The following is a 21,351-nucleotide window of genomic DNA, read 5'->3' as shown; positions in this document are numbered from 1 at the left end:
AGTTATTAAATGCAGTAAATTTAATTTTAATCTCACACAATGCTTTTATATAAAGTAATATGTGAAAACAAAAACAACCTACATAAATGTTTGCTGCCCTAAATAAATCTTACTTAAAAGCTAACTTTGCCAAAGGAGATGCCCTGCTGGCAAAGCCTCCTGAGTTTAATGACACATTGCCAATCCAGGTCAAAGCTGAACCATCTCTAAACAGGTGTTGAAATGTAATCACGGATTAAAAGAAAACCTGAGGAAAAAATTAAACACCTCTGGGTCACTAGTTTGAATCTATTCCAGGCTACTAAATCAGCTACAGTAATTACCATCTGGTAGTCTACATAAAAATAAATTACTGGCCTTTTTGTTTTAATTCACTTCACACTACACAAAGGTCTCCATAAGCAAAAGTTTCAATTGTAATTGAAAGCTCTGTTGAGAATTTCACTAGGTTATACCCGGTACTACTACGTACTGAGTTTGAACTGCCTTCTCGTTACTGGCAAGCCACCAGAAGTTCTTCCAGAAATTATTTAACTAATACAAAAATATATCATAGTGCTGACTAGTATTAAGTTGGTGTAAAAACGAAGACGTTCATTGCTAGGCTTTACCCCATCAAGGAAGAGAGAAAGTAGTTGACAGAACATTAACAAACACTCATCTTCAGTTTTCTGAAGGAAATATTTTGTGAAGAATAATTAACATTTTTTTAAAAGACTTTGCTTAAGTCTTATGTCTGCACATCCAAAGAAAAACCTCTCGTAAACTGATTTGGGAATAAACTGCAATTTACATATAACCATTCTACCACAAAATGAAAGTTCACTTAAAACAACCGTGTCCTCTGTACTACATTCACCATTTGAACTTCAATTCTTGCACACTATATTTGGTTGGTTAACTTTTTGTAAGAACAATTTTCAGTTCCAATAAGCATTATAATTGAAGTTGGGTGTTTTTTTATTTCTTCTGCTATGTATTTTCTTAAATATATAGACTTCTTCCTGGCCATTCTCATGAAAGAGGAAACTATAAATGACCTTAGAAACAATTCGTATTCTTTCTTTATCTTTTTTCTTGAGCCTACATTATAAGAATTAAACTTGATAATAGTCAATGTAATTTACACTCCACTTAATGTTTCTTTCACATCAGAGACATTTGATTTATGACACATTTTATGTATTCTTTTCCCTTTGCTTCTTAAAACAAGCTTAAAGATGCTGTTTTCACCCCCCAAATTTAACTAAACTAAATGTGTGGATATAAAAACCTATGCAATCTCTCTCAAAATACAATTGTCAACAGTTTAAAAGAAAGAAAAAAAAAACCCAAACCAATCATTTTTTAGTTGCTCTCATCCTCCTCTCACCCATTTTTCTTCCAGTTTCTTGACATAAAATGTAGACTACGATAAAATGGCATAGGCCATCAGAAGGGCATGCAAACAAAGCATTTTTCTTCAGTAAAGGCCCACCTTAATTATTTTAAGTGCCTCCTTCTGAAATCTGACATTTTGAAGAAGGAAGGGAAGTAGGAGAAAGATGCTCAATTGGATAAATGAGAGCCGGGCATGGGCAGAAGCTCAGCAACCTGAATCCTCAGACAGAGCTGTTTTTAGTAGAATATTCGCATTAACTAATGGGGGAGAGAGATGGATGCTAAGTAAAAGGAATCAGTACGAAAAATGAAAAAAAAAGTTTAAATTGATCTCTTGTGTTTTTTGTTTTGTTGAGGGTTTGGGTTGTTTTTTTTGGTTTTGTTTTGTTTGGTTTGGGGGTTTTTTGTTTGTTTCCTTCTTTTTTTTAATAAAGTTTCCTTTAAGGAAGAACTTGCGTACACAGGCAGGTGGGGTTTTTCCTTAATTTGAGTAGTAGTTCAGCAATTTCATTGTCAGGGCTTTGAAAAACTCAGTGGTAGAAGCAACACTACATTAAAAGTATTGCTAACTCTTTCCTGTCCCAAACAGGGTTCATTTAAATATGGATGCATTTTCAGAAGTTAATCTACAATTGGCTGGATTAGTTGTAGATGAATGACAGCCAACTTTGAAAATAATTTGTTTGCTCTTAAGTGACTGAAGAAATTATTTAGATTAACTTGATAAAGAAAAATCTGTAGCAGCCATCCTTATGTCAACCACTGTAACACCTTGTTAAATAATTTGCATGTGTAACTAGTACAAATTACACTACTCAATATCAGCATGAGTCTTATCTTCTAGATAAGCTGCCTTAGTGATTCTATTTATACTAAAAGTGTGAAACACTGAAATCTCAAGCCTATGTTAGTGTATTACTGAAGAGAAAAGCACTTACATTCAAAACAGGACCTCTGTACCAGGTTATAATCATGTAAGAACAGCCACTCTTTTGTTATTACCTTGGTAATTCAATTAAGGCAGAACTTGTTAAAACCTTAAATACAACTTAAAAGAAGCCCAGAGGTGTCCCTGTCCAGCTGGCTACAATATCTATCCTCTGCACTGTCATTTCAGAAAAGTCACCAGCATGAGGTCACTGCTGCTCTTATGCTCTGCAAATGAGGTAATACTTCTTTAAGTATTGTCAGCTAATAAGCTACAGTAATTTATTTCAGTTATCTGAAGTCCTGAATATTCCCAATATTGAAGGATACTTGTATTTTATTGCATTTTAACTTATGTAATTGGCAGGTCACCTTAAACAACAACAAAACAAACCCTAGAGTTAAGCTGTAGCACAATTCATGTACAGGACAGTTTACTCTAGAACCACATCTCTGCATCCTCCTTGCTCCACAGTTGTCCTGTCCTCAATTCCTCTACATCATGCTTCCCCTGCCACCAAATCCCTGCTTGTTGGTTTCCAATTTTCCATGAGTTTAGATAGGGTTTTTGTTTTTTCCACTCCTATTAATTTAATGGATTTAAGATCCACAACAAGAGGTATTGGCTAGGTGTCTACAAAGTGCAAAACCATTTTTGCTGTGTTCATCTTTTCTGCCTATTCTGGCAGAGACAGGATCTGATTTTTGATGAGCAAATCTGAAACCTGTTAAACTGACTTCTTAACAGACTGTTTTAAAATAAAAAGTGAGAAAACTTCGATTGAAAGAAGTATTTTGAATATTTTACAATTAAGACAAAAAAAGTTGGATAATTATGAAAATTCAAAAAATGCAGCAACAGCAGTTGCGGAACTAAATTCTTTTCCATCTGATTCACCAAAATGAGGGATTAACATCAAAGCTTAATTTGGACATAACAGTTGATTTAATTAAGCACCATCATTTTTCCTTTAAAAACTTGCAAAAAGGAAAGGTTTCTTTAATAAAATAGCCACACAGTGCTGGTGAAACTTTTAAAAGAGGAAGATACTAACTTTTGCATCTCTTTGCAGGAAAAGTTAAAGACTGAAAGACCAGACTTTATAATTTTTATAAGCCTTTTCCTAACATATTAGGAATTATGAATTATATGCTTTTTTCAGCTTGAACACAAACAGAAACTGAACACTGATGCTATTTCTACTTCAAAATGAATACTAAATGTTTCTGTAAACCTAAGTAAAATCCACCTTCCATTCACTGATCCATATTCATTAGTGACAAGGGTACTAAACCCAAATGGATATATTCAAGGCAAATGAAAAGAAAGACCATGTCATATTAAAAAAGTTATTCTGATAACAGATCTGACAACACTTACACTGGCTGAATATCAACTAAATTTTACAGTTTAGATTATTAAATCAAAACCACACAACCGTGGGCAAATCTGCCACATTTACTTTTATAAGTTACAACTATACCTTTGTTACTTTACCCTTAGTAGTATTTTCAGGTATTGATTTACATCCTTAACCAGTGACTTAAAAAAACTCAATCAGAAGAAGTAATTTCACTGTTCCCCCAAATTTAAATGACATTAATGCTTGCTGTGAAAGCACAGCATTTCCCTATTTGAGATAAAAATATTTTTGTTAACAGATCCCTCATTAGGAATACCAATGTCTTTTTACATGTATATATATCACCCCTCTCCATAATATATTCCTGTAATTTTGCCTAACAGGAACTGCTGCTGAATTCTCTAGCACATTAAGATTAATGTACATTTTGAATATAGTCATATTTTGATGAACTTATGATAATGTATTTGCCTCCAAAGAGTAATTTTTATACATATATATATACACACACATGGTATGTGCTTGAGCCAAAAAATTTGTAAAAACAAGTGCTATGCATCTGATTATCCATAATAACACCATCAAGAAAAATAAAGTAATATAACTTAGAATCATTACTATTACCTGGAACAGCTGAGGTAAAGCTTTCACAGTGAGACAGAACCATATTCCCAGCTTGCATGGAAGTAAGTCATGCCACTGTGGTTTGTCCAGTACTCTGCAGTTAAATAAAATTGTGAGGTTTTCATTACTTCCGCACAATCATAAAGCCAGAACTTTACCATATCCTTCAAGATGATTAGCACTTGTCAACTCCTGTAAAAGCATGTAGCTACATAATATTAAAAAAAACATTTTGAATATTCAATTAAAAATACGTAACAGCTCACTTCTAATCACCGCTGTATTTTACTCTCTTAAAAAGGGCTTTTCAAGAAGATAAATTCCTAACCCACATAATCACTTTAGTTTGAAACAAAAAAAAAAAAACAACCAAAAAAAATGCCCAACAACAACAAACCAAACCAACCCCTGGAAAAACCTCAAGCCTCAACGAAGTGCTCACAAGTGCTGACAACCAGATATGAAGACTGTAGCATAAACAAAACAATACATAAAAATTAATGTCATTTGCAGTTCACTGGAGCATTACTCACTGATGTCATCAGGAAAGACAACAGGCAGAATGGTCTCTGATCTCCATCCTGCATTGATCCAGTTCATGCCCCTGCTGTGTGAACTATTTAAACCCTTTATTTCTTTCTATGAATCAATAGAAGAAATGGTGGTATCTTTTGGAGCATCCAGAAAGTCACTATTTGCCTATGTGTTTCTTAACAAACAATGGTGTTAGCAGCCTTTACCAACAGGCTTGTTTTTAAATTAATAAGATAAAAAGCATTAAATAAGACAAGCATTAATACCCTATAAAAATTCCTTGCTTGGTATGGTAAACTAAAGCTTAAATAAATTGAAAATTGTTAATTGTAATAAAAGGGAAAAAAAATCTTCAAAGACAGAAAAAGTCGTAAAATCTTCTAAAATCAACTTGTAGAAATAATATATCCTTCTATAAGCCAGATATCATTAATTCAGCCTTAATCTTCCAATTATTGTTGATCTGCTGAATAAACACCACACATGTATTCCCAAATCAAAAGCTGAGAACACATCTACACTGGCACGCTTTATATCAGCAATTGCTGCTACTACAAATACAGTTGTTTTTCTCATTAAGTATTTCAGAGATGCAAGGAGAACATGACAGAACTAAACCAGCAGCTCATAAAATGATTTAAAATGCAGAAAACGAAAGAGTTCCTTCCCACCTTTCATTTTTGTCTAGAGCAGCAAGTTTGGCTTCATCTGTACCCCTGCCGCCTGTTTTTTTCTTCTTCTCCCTCTTTTTTCTGCCAAGCAGTTCATCCTTGATGCAGAAAGAACTACGGTTACAGGTTATCATTAGCATGTAAACCACAAATGTTACTGGGACTCTTCTGTGAAGGGTAAACAGTAGAGTAGCATTTATGCAAATGTATCTAGGGGTCCTACATGATTAAGTAAAATGATCTATCTTAACAATAACTGTTGCCATGGTATCCAGTCTTTAAACACACATGAAGTCCAGTTCTGTCACTCATGTGTATCTCCATAGCAATCAAAGTTTTCTAAGAGGAGAAAGCATTCAACTTGCCTCCTTTCTCATTCATCAACTTCAATAATGCAGTGGAAAATAAAAAAAAAGTAAATAGATGCTAATGTATGAATATTTTTCAAGTTATGCTTAGTTTTTTTTCTAGTCGAACAGCAACAGATCTCTATATAACAAAAAATTTTAAAAAGTCAAAAAATAATGTGGTTTATACTGCTTACCAGTGCCTATCCTGTTAACAAAAAACCCAAAGCAAAAAAGTATTTAGCTAAGAACAAAGGCAAAGCAAGTATGACTTCTAAATGAATGAAAACTCAATATTTTTAAACATCTTTTAGGAAAGCCACAGACATGACTACAGTAGCATACGATTCTGTGCCAAAAGATGGCAAAAGAGTTTTTATTCCTCTTCTTCCTTCCAGTTAAACAAAGACCCATCTCTTGCTAGTAATTACCAACTGTAGAAAAGTTAAGCAGTTTTTAGATTACTATTTCTGTAGCTCATTCTATACTTATCACCATCTTAAATATTTTTTTTTTTTAATGAAAAATCCAAATTCAAATAGAGGAAGTAGAAGAGATGCCCATAATATGCAAACTTCTGCAGGAAATTCAATACTAATAATTGAAGCAAGTTTGATTTATTACCAATACTTACCAGCTGTTTTTCCAGGTAGATTGACCAAACCACAGCATAATGACCCACTGTGAGTATAATGAACAGGAGTAATGCCAGCTCAGCATTGCTCATTTTTCTCACCCGCCTGTAGTAGAATACAGGCTGTCGCCAATCTGGTAGTCCATTGATCAGAATATCATCATACCTACAGTAGCAAATATAACAGGCTTTCATGGAGAGCAAAAAATTAAATAAGCCAAACCATCCAATTACAAAACAAAACAAATAATAATCCAAAAACAGCTTGAATAATATACACACAAAAGATCATTTGGGTTTTGTTGTGTTTTGTTTTTTAGTTTTGGTTTTGTTGGGGGGCTGGTTTTAGAGCAGTGCCTTGTTTTGTCAGCTGCTAGGCTCGCATCTGGAAACAAGCAGAATCCAGAACCAAATGCTGGGGAAATGTATCTAGTCTTTTGCAATTAAAATAAATAAATAAAGTGATTTGACTGGTCCTGCAACACCCACCCACCCTCCAGTTCATTCACTTCTGAAATAACAGACTCCTAGAAATGTAGCTGTGTTCTACCTGCCTAGTAATCAGTGGGCAGGTCTCCATGATAGAAGTAAATAACAAACCACACACTACTAAATAGGTAGCAAAGAACAAAAGTCAAACACTAGAGAAATCCATTTTTCTTTTACAAATTGAAAGCACAAGTGCTGGGGGAGGGGAGAGGTATTTTTGCTTTCGTTTTGTCCTTTAGTAGCACAATATCCATTAGGTAAAAATGCTGCCAGACTTAACATCAATTCTGTGTCAGATACGAATCTGAAGTTAAAGGCTTGATTTTGATGTTAGAAAACAAAGTTCACCACAGCAAGCTGATTTTGATTTTCTATTTGAAAAGCTGTCGCCAAAAATCAATCTATTTTAAAACTGTTTAATTTTACTAACACCACTGACTGTACAGAAACCATTTTCTGACAATTTGTCTGTTTTTCTTCACACAGATGTCTTGAAATATCTTAGTATGTCTGGGGTCTTTTATTTACAGTATGTTACCATCAATTTAAAAATAAACAAGCCACAGACATGCAAAACAGATTTTTCTACTTGTTAACTTTGAAGAGTAAAGTTTCAAACAAAAATCTCTACAGTAAACTCAAAAACCTGTATGTTCAAGATGCACAACCTGTTAATCTTAAATTGAACACAACTCATTACATATTCTAATCACACCATTTCCAGAATTAAATCTGCACTGAAAGGCCTAATTTGGTGCAACACATTGACCAAAATATTTTAATTAAAAATATTCTGAGTTAGTCGCAGGCCTAATTACAGGAATAGAAATAGAGCCTATATTGTCATGCAGGTCAGTAGAACTCAGTAGTAGGTTTTTCTCAAGTAAATTGACCAATCCAGGAATAATAGCGCAGCTGCTAAACTGCCAGTCTTGACATGTAAATCAATTTAAATGCAACAACTGCACTAGCTACTTCGATAGTTATTAAATTGATACCTTAGAGATGTACTAAAAAAATTCTCCACAAGTAAATTCATTTTTTTAAGCAGAAAAAGAGGCAATGCTTTTCAATTAAAAAAATATACTTTAATTCAGCATATCTAGAAAAGCTGACTTCTGGTAAAACATTTGTTCAAGCTGAACAAATGCAGAAGATTTAACCATGCAGGATTCTTCAGTGCCCTGAATGCTATCAGCAGTAAAATTCATATTACAAAATTCTATCTTCCATGGAAATTATAAGACTACTAAGATTAATATCCATTATTGTAAAATTTGAAGCAACCTTTTTCCTTTCCAGTAAGTCAAAATAAATTAACTACTGATGCCTTAACGCAAAATCTGGTCAGAAAAAAGCCTTATCATGTTACTTCAAAACTGAAACTTCTATGTAACTTTTTGTTCAAGAATTGAGTAAAAGTTTTAGCATTTTAGAAGCAGTAACGCATTCCCTAAACATTGTCAGAATACATGAAAATGTTTTAGAAAACAAACCCATTTTTAAAACACATTAGGTTGATAGATTTCACAACATATGTTCTTCCTTTGAAAGCTTCAGAGAAATACATGTAAAATCATAAAAAATTTTTAATACTGCTATAAATTTATTAAGCACTTGCCTTTCTTATAATACTAAGGCTTGCTAATTTATGTACTGAAAATGTGGCTACTGATTAAATAGGGTCCAATACAACAATATGTAAAACAGGATTGCAAAACTGACGTTTGACAACCACATCCTATTATAAATTATCTGTTAAAAAAAAATAAGAAAGCAGAGTCTCTTGCATTAAACACTTTAAACAGCACTCGGTATTTACTAGGCTACGTCTGCTGTTCTGAACAACAGTCTCCAAGGATTAAGTCTCAGAATCAATGCTCTATTGATTTTACTATCAATGAGCATTATGGCTCACACGACTGGCCATTTTAAGGGAAGATAGCTTCTATTATAACCCACTTTTTAGAATATATACTGTTAAAAGATAAATCACTGCTTTCAATAGTAATTAAGCTCTGTATTTGAAAAATAAAGATATCAATGATTTTCAGGTTTTCAACTGGAAAATGATCCTACTGAAACTCAGAAGCTTCCCATAATTTTAAAATCTTGATTTCCAAATTTAGGACATGGTCTAATTAAAAGCAAGTTTCTCATTAAAGAATTTCTTTATAGAATCCTACATTAGCTACAGAAGATAGTTAGTTAATCCATGTGCATCAAGAACTACATTCGAAATTTAATTACAAAGCATTCTTCTTTCAGCAACCTGTATTAATTGTTACTTTATGTAAGCGGAAAAGAAAAATCAAGCTGAAAAGGAAAAAGAAAGTATACCTGCAGTATTTTTTCCTCAGACATATGTATACAGAATGCAACAAATCTGGCATATGAGTATGCCTGCCAGTTGTCTGAAATGCAGCAGTCAGCAAGCTACAAAAACCCCAAAGTCCCAATACAGGAACAAAAAGACACAAAAAAAAAAATCCCCTTTAATACATTAAGTTGAATTTATTTATTTTTTTAGAACTGAGTACTCTACAGACTTGTTAGTCTTGTACTCACGAGTAACTAACTGCAGTATTATTAAAATTTCACTCTTCTGTAAAGTTGCATTAAATAGTTTTTAGAGGTCTTAGTAGAATCAATTACATTGCAAGAAAAAAATTCCATTATCTGTAGTAGCTAATTACAATATCATCTATTTTAATATAATTATAATTTACTCTTCCCTCCATGTCATATTTCAAATAATTTAGAGATTTGATATAGTTTATATCCTGTAACCTTGAATTAATGAGATCTATTCTGAACTATGGGAAGACTGCACTGGTATTTTTTCTTTTGGGGCCTTTTTTCCTCAAGATGTCAAAGACATCCAGTGCAACATCAGCCAGAACAGTTTATACCTATGAATACAGACAATTATAATGAGAGCTAAGATAAACACCTTTCTTACTCTAAACAAGTATATCTTGATTCCTTTGCAAATGCTTCCTGTAATCAAGCCCACATTGTTACAGAGAATAGGCCTGGTAACTTATAAAAGCTCTTTAAAATGGTAACAAACAATGAAATTAAAATGTAAGATTTTTGACTAATTACAATTAATAGAAGTGTGTGAAACTACCTCCTTTTTCATAAATTAAAAATAATCAAAGGCAATAAAATTTATCATTGTCAAGTTGATTTACCAATAAATGCCCTAAAGTAAAATGTATTTCAGGAAACACACCTCTGTCACCATTCCCCAGAGATAAAGTTTTACATAGAATTTTACACACCACGGTGTGCATACCAAACATGAAACATGTTCTGCCACATGTACATTTAACTTAATCTTAAACACTTTATATTAAATAATGCTGCATATATATTTAATGTTAGAATATGAGAACGCTTTGGTCATGTATAAGTCAGTGTGTAAGATAAAATTACTAAGAGGGTAATACTATCATACTCTGTAGTTTTACTACTAATATTAGTATATTTCACAAGCAACTATATAACTTTCTCAAAAAAGCAAACCACATTTTAATTTGTAAGCCCTGTATTATAATTGTCACTAGAGGAATTGTGATGTTTTAAGAAAAGCTTCTGCCACCAGATAAAGTAAAAATTTACTGATAAATCTGAAAATACAGAGTTTAGAAAAATAATCACATACAGGTTGCCAACAGATCTGGCTTTTTAGAATGCTGTTTCTTTACACACAGAGTTAACACCTCTGCCATTCACCAAGACAAGGAGGAAAGGTCTAATTAGACACAGTTATATTGTTTCAAAGTGAGTTCATCATTCACTGCAAGAGTGCAGGACCTTATTCCTGCCTTTGCTGGTTCCACTCTGTATGCACATCAGGACCAATGACAGCCTACATCACTTTCAATATGAGCAATAAGAAGCAGGTACAGCTGATTTCACTGTTCAGAAGCAGAAGTCTGCAGCTCACTCTTCTCAAGGTGGTGCAATCCCATGCCCCAGCCCATTTAGGTGTCCAGTTGTGAAAGAATTCCCAGCTAAAATCCAAAATTTCTCACTGACTAATTTGTAAGAAACAGAACTTACTTCCTTCTCATCCCATCAGGTCTTTGAATTATTTCAGGTATAAAAAATACCACACTATCCGGGGTGGGGGGGAACCTGGCAGAAGGCTTTGTTACAGCAGATCCAAGTAAGCATCTCCAAAATCAGGATGAAATTGAGTTGATAAGCTCTGAGAGACAGAGGGTGCGGTGTAGTTTCTTCCCAGTACATGGGCATGACAGTAACCTTTGAGCCTCTTCACTATATCTATCACCTCACACAATGAATAGGCAAGTATCAACATCTAGAGTAGGAAGATCGCAAAAAAAGCAGTAATTCTCCCTTTTCTTCTGCCAAGAAACCCATGAGTTACCTTGTAACACAAACAATATTAGAGAGGGAGCAGCTCCTCGCACACTTAAGATTTGTTTTAAAGACGTACTATAACAATGCCTTACAGGGTACAGGACAGACCACCCTCCATTTAGAAGCTCAACTGAGAGTTTATCATTAAGAATGTCAACTGTGTAATATATCTGACCAATAAAGGTTTTCTCAAAGCAATGACACCATATAGCTATGCTACTGTATATGTTATTTCTAAACTCTGCATATTATTTCCAGAAAATTCTCTGAAGATAAACTATTTAATCAACTATAGAGGCAATATCAACCATGCATCCACACTGTGCAAGAAAGATATGCCACTACGTACAAAACAAGTTATTGACAGTGAACTCAATCTAAGTGAGAACAATCTACCACTGCTTTAAGTTCTCATTTGTAATCACTGTGCTGCACTAATTAACAAGATTCTTGTAAACAAGTTGGGTTAATTCATTCATATTTGCAATGCATGCAAGGCTTAAAAACCTAAGTTTTACAAGCTACTGCATCACAGTTCCATGCAAATAGCTGCTATTACAGCTGCAAGGAAATTCCTAAAGATGCCAAGCTGGAACTAAGTTCCAGAAAGGCAATATCAGAAAGTAGATGTAAACAATGTTATAAACAAAAAACTGGGAAAATTTGGGGGATAACTCACTTTTCAAGTGGTCTGGAACCACTTAAACTAACATTAAAAAAAAAAAAACAAAAAACAAAAAACCCACCAAAAAAACATTCCTTGAGTAGAACCTCACAATGAAATTCTCTTGAGAGAAAACAAAAAAAAAAAACACAAACCAAAAACAACCCCACCAAATTTCCAGAAGTACTTCTATTAAGTACATTTTCATGACACTTCAAGAGATGATTATCAAAATGTAGATAATCTGTACTATAAAACCTGGACTCCTGCCAAGACATCTACAAAGCCAATAACCCTTCAAGAAATGTCTCGTGAAGCCCTGTTTAAATACTTGTAAGCCGAAAGGTGATTTACTATAACTCCAACCCAAAAGCAAAACTCTTTCAAGTGTCCCAGATAATCACTAAATGCTCATCAGCTCAAAAGAATAAAAAAAAATTTTAAACAATCATCCAAAAAGCAGCTCAGCCCCAGGTTCTCAGTGCCTAATTCTATCTCCTCCAGGTACTGCTGCACACACTCCTGAAGCAGCAAGGACAACTATTACTTATTAAAAACTTATGCTATTTATACCAAAGTTTACAGTATTATTTATAATACATCTGAAAGAAAAAACAGTTAACTAAGCAACAGAAAACAATGCTGAAGATGTACACTGGAAATAATCCCTAAATATCATGCTACAAACCTCAAGATATAGATTTTATTAATACAATGAGATACAACTGTCAGCTGAATCAGTGGCCTGTATTTTCAACCATTTCATTGTTTTAATAAAATAAGCAATGAGAATTAACACAACTCAACAAGAAGTGATATAATTGAGTGTTAAAAAAACTGCTTCAAATAACAGCAAGCTTCTGAAGTTGAGATACCAGTTCTAAAGGAGTATAACCAGTATATAACACAAAAATAAACACCATCTTTCACTTTAAGCTATGCACAATCTTTAATTAAACCTAAGAATTGCAAATGTAAATTATACAAAAAAAATCATCTGAAGAGTTACAATTAAGTCAAATAGGACTTATATATATCACTGGCACAAATGCTTTATTTAAGAAACTGTGTGAATTAACTCACCTCTGCCTCCTTTCTTCATCCTTTAAAACCTCATAGATGGCCACCAACTAAAACAAAACCAGAAAAAGGAAGGGGGGGGGGGGGGGGGGGGGAAATCACACACACGAAATACTTTACAAACTTTGAATAGTAGTATCATATTTTATGTTTGCCAGCTAATGACCTTTGCCAATTTTCACATGCCCCTGCAACACTGAAAAGCAAACTCAATATGCAAAAGAAACAGTGACATATTCATACACAAAGTATCATCAGATACACAAACAACTCCTACAGAAGCCTTGTTTTTTTCCCCTCCTTGCATCTGTCAAACTGAGTCTTGCATCAGTTACATCTTAAAAATAAAAGGTATAATTTGTTTCATCCTAAAGATGCTACTGAAATTAAGTAGCCTCTATTTAGTCATCAGAAGTATATTTCTAAAGGTAGAGCCGATCACAAGAGTCTCGCGGTTTCACTCTGTAAGGATTCAAAAGGCACATATTCAAAAACTAAAATGAATAAATGAATGTTTTCATTAATTATGCCCACATATGGCTTGCATTGAGAACTGATCAGATTTTTTCCCTGCTGCTTTTGAAATAGGTATTTATAAACAGCCTTACATAAAGTGCAAAACATTACCCTCCTAAGAGTACAAGTGTAAGTGTTATGTTCAAATTAATGTTAATAACAGGTAAATACTAATTTAGGAGTTATTCAACAAGTTAATTCTGAAAAAGTGCACTTGATTTTAATCAATATATCAGGAAAAATGTAATTCAATGTTCAGCTTAGTCATTTCAAAGGTGTACCATTGTTCTTACTGAAACACACTATCATAAAAAATTCTGATTCTATTTTCCCTAAAAAATTTATTGCCACACATTGCACTTACTTGCCTAAACTGTGTCTCTGCATTTTCATCTTTATTCTTGTCTGGGTGCAAAACCAGTGAAAGCTTTCGATATGCTTTCCGAATGTCTGCGGACGAAGCATCCTGAAAAAGTAAAACAAAGCAAACGATCAGAAACTAATTCTCAGAATTTGTTAAGATGTGAAGACAGTCAACCAAGCGCAGGAACTAAGTCAACATAATTTGAGACGTCTAACAACCAAACCATGCAACTAGCCTAGCCTAAATGACTGAATGAAACAGTCATCCAGACCAATTCATCTTTCAACTTCCTTCATTACCATACATCCATTACAGTGATATTTGCCAAAACTTCCAAGCACTTTCTTGCTTAAACACTAACCCAGGCACCTTCTACACCACTTGAAAGTTCAAATAAAACCTCAAAATTATTGCATCTGCATATCTTCAAGACAGACATCATTTCAGGAAATTATCATGCTCAATTTCCCAAACTCAGGACTTGCTCTGAACTCTTCCCTTATTAATATTTACATGTAATTCACCAGTAATAGGACTTCCATTCAACTTCAGCTTCACTGTGTCTAAAGAATTGTATTTTTCTAAAGTAGCTTCAAATTGCAGTCTTGAAGCTATACTGTAGCACCGTCATCAATCTTTATCTTAATCACTGTAAGAATTGCACACATTTGGGGAAGGAAAAAATAAAACTCAGAATGTAAAATGCATCAGTGAGGTATCAAGTTAACTGCACAATGCACAGATTTCTGAATGAATGACCGCTATTTAGTACATACTATAAAAATATCCAGAAATGGAAGATTTCAAGAGTTATATTATGTAGTATATATGTGTTAAACTCAGCAGAAAAGACACAAAGCATCATATTGAAACAGAACTACTTGCATTCTATTACTAATGTCTCCAAGGCAACATTTTAGAAATCAACTGTTTATCTGACGATTTTTATTCCTTGATTTTGTATATATTGTTCCCCAGTATATTCTCTCTCTCAAAATTACAGTGTCAATAGGGATTAAAAACCACCAAAACCCAGATCTGAATTAGCTGTGAGAGGAACAGAGCTGAAATAAGATAATAATTAACGCAATACTATAATTAGTCTGTCAGTCTTTTTATTACAAATCATTATTTTCATTTTAAAATTTTCAGTTTTATAACATGAGGCTATTATAATGCTGTATACAAGTTTGGGCCAGGAGTGAATATTAGCGAAAGACTGAAGGAGGGGAAGAGGGAAAGGATAAAGCGGGGGGGGGAGCAAAGGCAGAATTTTCTCAAATTCAGCTTTGAAATGATATTTTAAGTAAGCTGGTATTATCCCCAAATGCGAGACCAAAATTTCCAGAGTCTCTTCTCCGCCAAAGAAGGAAGGTGCTTTTATTAGTCGCAGGAAGATTTCTCCTGAAAAGACTGCATGTGCATTTTTCATTTTTAAATTTTCCAACATCTACTTCTAAGGCCTGGGACACCAAAGCAAAATTCCTCTGGTTAAGTACCAGCTTGCTTCCAGCTTCATTGCTGCTAGGGAGCTGTTTCATACTGCCATTGTTTTATAGGTTTATTTTTAACTCCTGGTGAAGTGGAAGGAAGAGAACAGTGACTAAGTATCTATTCTAAGCACAAAGAAACATTAAATTCTTGAGATGCAAGCTTAATAGAATTAGATTAAATAAATGAGAAAATGCAAAGTAAATAAACTTTTTTAAGTTAGAGATTGAGAGCATCATAACCTCAAGATATGTGTATAAAAGTATAACCTCCAGACTGTGTATCTAGGATAAAACACAGTTTATTCCTTCCCTACCACACATTTAGATGTGCTTGGTATTATTTATGGAACAGTCACAGTGAACAGTTAAAAACCTGATAAAAGCACATTAAAAGGTTGACCCACAGAATTCTTCCAATTACTTCGAACAACAAACAAGTAAACAAAGTTATAGTATTTTCAGTTGTATCCAAACAATTTAAACTTCAATTTTGAGAGCAGCATAATTATTTGTGCAAAAGATCAGGACAAAAGGTAGTTTATCTGTTTCATGCTTAAGCAAAGCATGAGATGCCAATTCAGCTCTGAAAGAATAAAGTTGCTTAAATATTTATGTTGACTCACCTTCAGAAGCTGAAACAAAAACTTATGAATTTACAAAAATAGATTGTTCCTCTTAGTTACCAGGAATAATTTAGAGATACTTTTATTTCCCTCATCTACCAACCCAGTCAGCCACTTCATAAACAATGCGGGCTTGTCTTCAAGATGAAGTATTTCAATACTACTACTGCAAATAAAAATCAGGAAATAGTTTACTGGCCATAGTTTTAGCTAAACCATGAAAGTGATCTTTATGAACATATCAGCTAATTGTAATTACGCCCTAGAAGGTTGAAAAGGTGATAATAATACTGACAAGAAATTAAATATGGGATGTTGCTGTGAATGATTTAATTACAACTGGTCCACATAAATTTCTGCAGCAACAATAATTCTGCCTGCTAACCAACTTCTCCACAATACTGTCAAGCACAACACAGGAAAAGGTTGTATGTTCCAAACATTTTGCTAATTAATGCTACCTACAAGTAATGTTGGGCATCTTCAGGCAAGGCTCCAGATCCTCTGGGAGTTGCCCTGAACAAAAGTGGTCGGGCTTTCAGAAAAGCCTCTCTTCACTTGAGAACTTCCTAGCAGTGTATGACCCTACATAAGCTACAAAGAACGATTATTTTCGAATTAATAAAGAAGCACCTACCATACTTAAGTCAGCTGTTCTAAGAGACTTTCAATTATAGCTAACTGACTTTGTTAGCAAACTTCAGGAACACTGCCATAAAGGCTGAACAACAAAACACCGAGTTAAGAGTCAATATTTCAGTCTATAGAAAACACTATTTCACATATTAGGGCAGAAGTCCAAAGATTTGAGAGAGAAAGCCATGACCACATTAAGGTTTTCTGCGTTTTAAAGAAAAAGCTCAGAAGACATGTTGGATGGCTTTGTTTGCAGAAATCTTCATCTTAGTTACATTTAAGGAGGGAAAAATAAAACCTGTATAAGCATATCAGTTAACAGCAGAAGCAGCAGGTAATCTTACAGACAGCTAGTGCATTAAGTGATTTCTCCAACACTGTGCTTCAGGTTGGCAAATTTTACCACCAATTAAGGCAAATGAGCCTGTCACACTGTCTCCCTCATATGGATACAAACATCAAAAGCACCACCTGCCTTGATAACTATCTCTTCAAAGCAATATTGTCCCATAATGCTTCAAAAGTTGAACATCTCTTTGCACATCCATTTCCAGTTAACGGATCTTACAAGTTGAGAACTACTCTCACTGCAACAGCAGCACACACTTCCATATGCAAGTCCACTTTCATATGAGAGAATGCTGTTCAGGAGGAAAAAAGGCAATAATCCATCTTGTATATTTTGAAACAGGGAGCATAACACAAGCACTTATATTAAAAGATAATGCAAAATGAATGCTCTAAGCTAAAATAAAACCTGACCAGCTGTCAGCCGCAAAGCTGGAAAAAATGCACATAGTAGACAACTCAATGGAGAAGGTATTTTGTGCTAGATTTAGTTCTCAGAAATACCAAACTGCAAGACTACATTTAGACAGGCCACAGTCTGGTCTCTTATGCATGCAAATATGCAAGTACTGATGAGGGAATTTCTTAATTGCTAACACTTTATTGAACAAGCAGAGTGTCCATGTGACTAGTTACATGACTTCGAGGTAGACTGTTAGAAGTTCATCTTTTCACACTGTTTCATGTAATCCTTTATACTACAAAAAAGTATTTTAGCACACAAACAAACTTACCATTTGAAGGGATCAACAGCGTATCAAGAGCTAAACACATTTCTTAAGGTACTCTGTTAGAATATTTTTGTCTAAAAGGTAATACACATCAGATTCGCAGAGTAGGGAGAGGAGAAAACTTTCTTATCACTATTTCTGCATTAACTTTTGGCAACTTGTTCAATTCAGACAATGAAAAACACATTACTAAATTTTACTTTACTCAGCATCATTTTCATTTGCTCTAGTATTGTGAAGAAAAGTTCTATCATTAGACTACAAATAACAAGGAGAAACAAAGAAAGAATATTTTCACAACACATATAAGAATAAATCACCTAACCAGGCATTTGTCTCATTTTTAAAATTCATTTCTTGCTGAAAAATGTATGAAGATTCAAATCCGGTCTCCTCCTCTGTCTATACAAATTCAGACTCACACCTACAGAGTTCACTTCCACCTTCACAATAAACAGAACTGGCGTATTACAGTACAAGCATATTACTCCACTACTTTCTTTTCCAATGTAACTATGATTACTAATGAAGCTAAAAAAAAAAGAAAAAAAGAAAAAAAAAGCCTCATTGTGGTCCCAAGACAGTTCTTGGTGAACACATATAAGATATTGCCATAGGCAAACAGTGATTAGGTCAAGGGGAAAAAATAATCAATGTCTACATAGTTTTCACTTACCAACATACACAATTCAAAACCCAAATTGTTCCCTTGAGTGCAATGCAGTTATACAACAAGACTTAGTTACTTACAATTTAGCAACTGCTTCTAACACAGTAAATGTGCTTGATTCATCCTGGGTTTTAAATATGCCTGCTGATGTCTTCAAATAGGTGGCATGTATCTTTATTAGCAATATATCTTTATTAGCAATGGGAAGGCATGTGGTCCAAAGGGCCAAGTATGAAGATAGAAATCACATTTCTATTCACCTGCAATCTGGCCAATCACTTGTTAATGGGTGAAAAGAGAATGACATCAGTATGTCTATTTCATCGCAGCGCTGCTGTATAACTGTGTAGAATTTTCCACAGCGCGTGTTACTGAAGCTATACAGCAACCAAAGGTGACAACTGCATAGAGCACCAGATGACTGTATTTCAAGTGTGAACCTTATACCTGTAAATAACCTCTGCACAAGCAGGCCTTCATGAGGCCTTTTTCAGCTTTCCCAAATTATAAGTCAGACTTATATAACTTGTGGGGTTTTTTTTATTCAAGAGCAATTAAAAAGGAATATTCTTTCCTCAACAAAATATTCCATTCAGATTTTTTTTGTGTAAAATAAGGGGTATAAATCACTATTTTCCTTTTGGTAACCATCAGGTATACAAGTTAAAGTAGAACAGTACAGGGGAAAAAAAAAAGCAAACTTTGTAAATTCACAATCGTGTATTTTTCTTCCATGATTTGAAACTGCAGGATGCACAGACTGTCCCGCACAAAGTCACAACACAAGCAGGGACAAATAACTGGAGAGAAGCTACACATGTCTATTAAACGTTGTGTCAACCCTGCTGCTTTATAGCTATTTTCTTGTGAAGTCCACAAAAAACTAATATCCATAACCAAACAAACACAACTGTAGGCCAATAATTAAATATCCACAGCCCTCATTCCTTGAGCAACATCAAGGAACACAGTGTGACCCCCTCTTTAAGTGTCTCATTCTCTTAAGTGGTCAGAACACAACCACTGCTGTTCCACAACTCTTCCCTAGGTAATTCTTATGGCAGAAACGATACAGCTGTGACACTTCTTCCAACCCGATTCTCACCCCTTAGTTTCACACAGACTGACACAAACCTCTTCAACCTGATGGAAGGCCATTCTGACTGGAAACTTACCACCAGAACTGTACAAGTCAGTGGCTGGCCTTAGCTCTAGACTTCGCTCCTTTTCTCTCTTTTATTTGTTTTTTAATTAAAAAAAAATTAAAAAAAGTCAATGAGACTTTAAGAAACAAACAATAAAATTCAGCATTATCAGCACCAACAGCCTTAAATGTCACAATACAGATGACCTGTGCACAACCACAAGCATCCTCATTTCCCCTCACAGCTTTTTTGGGGAAGTAACTTCCCTTTAAAGATAAAATAAATAAATAAATTTAAAAATATCACACCTGTTACCCATGCTGTTTCTACACAAAGAAACTGCTCAGTAGCACCAGAAGGAAAAGCAACAGCCACATAAAGCAGACATACCCATATCTAACATGGTTGCTCCTGCAACAGCAGCAACACAGGACTAGGAAATAAAGGAATCTTCATCCATATCAAACTTGATTAAAATACCATTCCCATATTTGCTTCATATCCATCCACTGCAACCCAGTCTGAATTTAAGCTCCCATGACCAGGTTAGTTCCAAGAAGTACACCTGAGTTTGCCAAGTTTGCACTTGGAAAAAAACGTACAAGGGATACAAGAGTCTTATAGAAAATTCCAGCGATGGGAAGGACCTGCCAGCAATTCTCAAGAACCTAACTCTAGCAAAGAAAAGCAAGTGCCTCCCAGAAGATCAAGCATTGTCTCTGAACTTTCACAATTAACAGATACCAGCTGAGTTTTGGCTTACATTTCTGGTTGCACATCCTTTGTTTAATTCATCCTTTTTTTATACAACTTCTTTCTAAGACACTCATCTTTTTCAAGAACATAAATTCAGTTAAACTCAAATTTGCTGCTTCTCTACAGATGAGTGCTCCAAGTATACCCAGGCAGAAGAGATCTGCTCCAAGCGAAGCCATGTATCTCACAACATTCCATTGATTTAAACTGAATAACAGCACAGCAGGGAAATACATAGGAACTAAAAATAATGCTAAAAAGGTGTTTTAACGCTTTCTTATGTTGCTAAGTTTTAAAGCAATTCATGAAATGAAAATGAACACAAACCAGCACAATGTATTCCTGTGAGCTTCTGATAACTGGCACAATCCCTTCACTGGCATGTTTGTTTCCAGGGGAGTGTGTCAAATGAAAGAAGACTCTGTTTTCAGCCTGGCGTGCCAAATGAATGAAAATTCTGCTGCCTCATGCTTGAAAAACCAAAAAAAGTGATCTCCTCAGCACATGTGCTCAATTATATGGGTTTAGGTTTTCTTGACCAATTTGAACAACAGTATTTATATGTAATTTTTTTCTTGTGCTGAAACTACTTTAGCTTTTTACCTTTTTTACTCAGGTTTTCAGAAACTGATTACGTAGGAAAAATTAGATTGCCCAAGAGACCACTGTCATGTATAACCATAAGTTATGTTTTAACGTAAGCTTTGTCTTTGAGATGCAGAGAATACTCATCAACTCTCAACATTTTTAGAACTGTTGTTCAAATTCAAAATGGACAAAAGCTATCGAACAACAACAGCAGACATTATTCAAGACCACAATGGCTAATTTGAAGTCTTCCTATTGTTATAGTTTATGTCCATTTAGGTTTTCATTCTGGTAGTTCAAAAGGAAGGAACGAGTCAGTATCCTTTATTTATTTCACATGTTTCTCCAGGATCACTAGGAGATATATTTTGA

General features: G+C 34.4%; 1 protein-coding gene across 1 annotated transcript in view; it reads right to left on the bottom strand.

The window, feature by feature from the left end:
• Positions 1–21,351, bottom strand: part of DNAJC1 (DnaJ heat shock protein family (Hsp40) member C1) — a 108,890-nt gene that overhangs the window by 55,409 nt on the left and 32,130 nt on the right. The window contains exons 2-6 of the mRNA XM_061468292.1: positions 13,990–14,091; positions 13,113–13,159; positions 6,482–6,647; positions 5,501–5,598; positions 4,296–4,389 (exon numbers count right to left, since the gene is read on the bottom strand). Coding sequence (XP_061324276.1) covers positions 4,296–4,389; positions 5,501–5,598; positions 6,482–6,647; positions 13,113–13,159; positions 13,990–14,091 — 507 coding nt within the window. The remainder of the gene's footprint in view (positions 1–4,295; positions 4,390–5,500; positions 5,599–6,481; positions 6,648–13,112; positions 13,160–13,989; positions 14,092–21,351) is intronic.

This window comes from Pezoporus flaviventris, unplaced genomic scaffold, assembly GCF_033815535.1.
Source record: "Pezoporus flaviventris isolate CSIRO_AGI_PZ_B2104156 unplaced genomic scaffold, CSIRO_AGI_Pfla_v1 ptg000047l, whole genome shotgun sequence".
NCBI classification, from domain to species: domain Eukaryota; kingdom Metazoa; phylum Chordata; class Aves; order Psittaciformes; family Psittacidae; genus Pezoporus; species Pezoporus flaviventris.
Note: the sequence above shows the minus strand (reverse complement) of the source record. Positions and strands in the feature narration are given on the sequence as shown.